This window comes from Arachis ipaensis, chromosome B03 (assembly GCF_000816755.2).
Source record: "Arachis ipaensis cultivar K30076 chromosome B03, Araip1.1, whole genome shotgun sequence".
In the NCBI taxonomy this organism is placed as follows: Eukaryota; Viridiplantae; Streptophyta; class Magnoliopsida; order Fabales; family Fabaceae; genus Arachis; species Arachis ipaensis.
In genome coordinates, this window is record NC_029787.2 from 126,452,170 (window position 1) to 126,453,398 (window position 1,229).

A 1,229-nucleotide genomic window follows, 5' to 3' on the forward strand; every position below is an offset into this window, starting at 1 on the left:
CTGGATCCATAGAGTTGGTTCCTCACAACACGGTTCATAGTTGGACCGGTGATAAAACTCAGCCTAACATTGAGGACATGGGAGCTCTCTATTCTGCTGCCAGAGACCCCATCTTCTACTGTCACCACGCCAACATCGACAGAATGTGGAGCGTCTGGAAATCCTTCGGAAGAGAGGACATCACCGACCCTGACTACCAGAACGCCAGCTACGTCTTCTATGACGAGAACCTCAACCTTGTCACCGTCAAGAACAGTGACGCCTTCGACACCAAGAAGCTAGGCTACGATTACAAACAGCTGGATCTTCCATGGCTGAAATACAAGCCCACGCCACGTAGGACTAAGGCGCAGAGGCACGGACGGAAAGTGAAGAAGCTGGATTTGCCGTTCACGTTGAAGGATAAGATAGTGAGCACCGTTGTGAAGAGGCCGCAGACAAATAGGAGCCAGCTGGAGAAGGACGAGAAGGAGGAGTCTCTGGTGTTCACGCTTCAGTTCGATAGGACGAAGCATTTGAAGTTCGATGTGTTGATCAATGAAGAAGAGGATTACAAGTGGGCCAACCCTAAGTACAGGGAGTTTGCTGGAAGCTTCGTGAATGTGTCTCATGCTGGTCAGGACGGCGGCGCCACCGAGACCACATTCACCGTTGGCATAACGGATCTGTTGGAGCAGTTGGATGCTGATGATGACGACACCATTATCGTCACTCTTGTTCCACAGTACGGAGATCAGGTTATTATTAAGGATATCAAGATTAGTTTTGAAGAATGTAGGTTACGTTGAGCACGTGCCTTCGTTTATTAGTTTCCTTTTCCTTCAATAATTTAAGTTACTAATAGTCATGACTCCATTATCAGGGGTTCTTCTCTTTTCTCTAGTCTTTTTGTTTTCCTCCAGTAAAACGAAGCCTCATTTGTTGATGGCAAGCACAAGAATTCCAGTGAATTTAGTTAATGTTATGTTTTCATTCTCAAACTTTATGTCTCATTTTTTTATCATGTATGGCTTTTGTTAGTGAAAATACACCATGTTTCATTTTTTATTTTTTATATATATCTCACAAGTAATGCTAAAATGAATTCCATCTAATAATAATTAGAAAAATACTTTCATAAAGACGCGTAAAACGTTTTTTTAAAGACATTTATGTAGCATTATTATTAGACATATTAATGAATTGGTTATTTTTTAAATTTCTTAATAAATTATAATAAAACTGATTTT

The 1,229-nt window shown here is 41.2% G+C and overlaps 1 protein-coding gene across 1 annotated transcript in view; it reads left to right on the top strand.

The window, feature by feature from the left end:
- The window catches only part of LOC107631911 (polyphenol oxidase, chloroplastic), a gene marked incomplete in the record, with an annotated part of 2,159 nt that extends 1,114 nt beyond the window's left edge, over nucleotides 1-1,045 (top strand). The window contains 1 exon segment of the mRNA XM_016335498.2: nucleotides 1-1,045. Coding sequence (XP_016190984.1) covers nucleotides 1-788 — 788 coding nt within the window.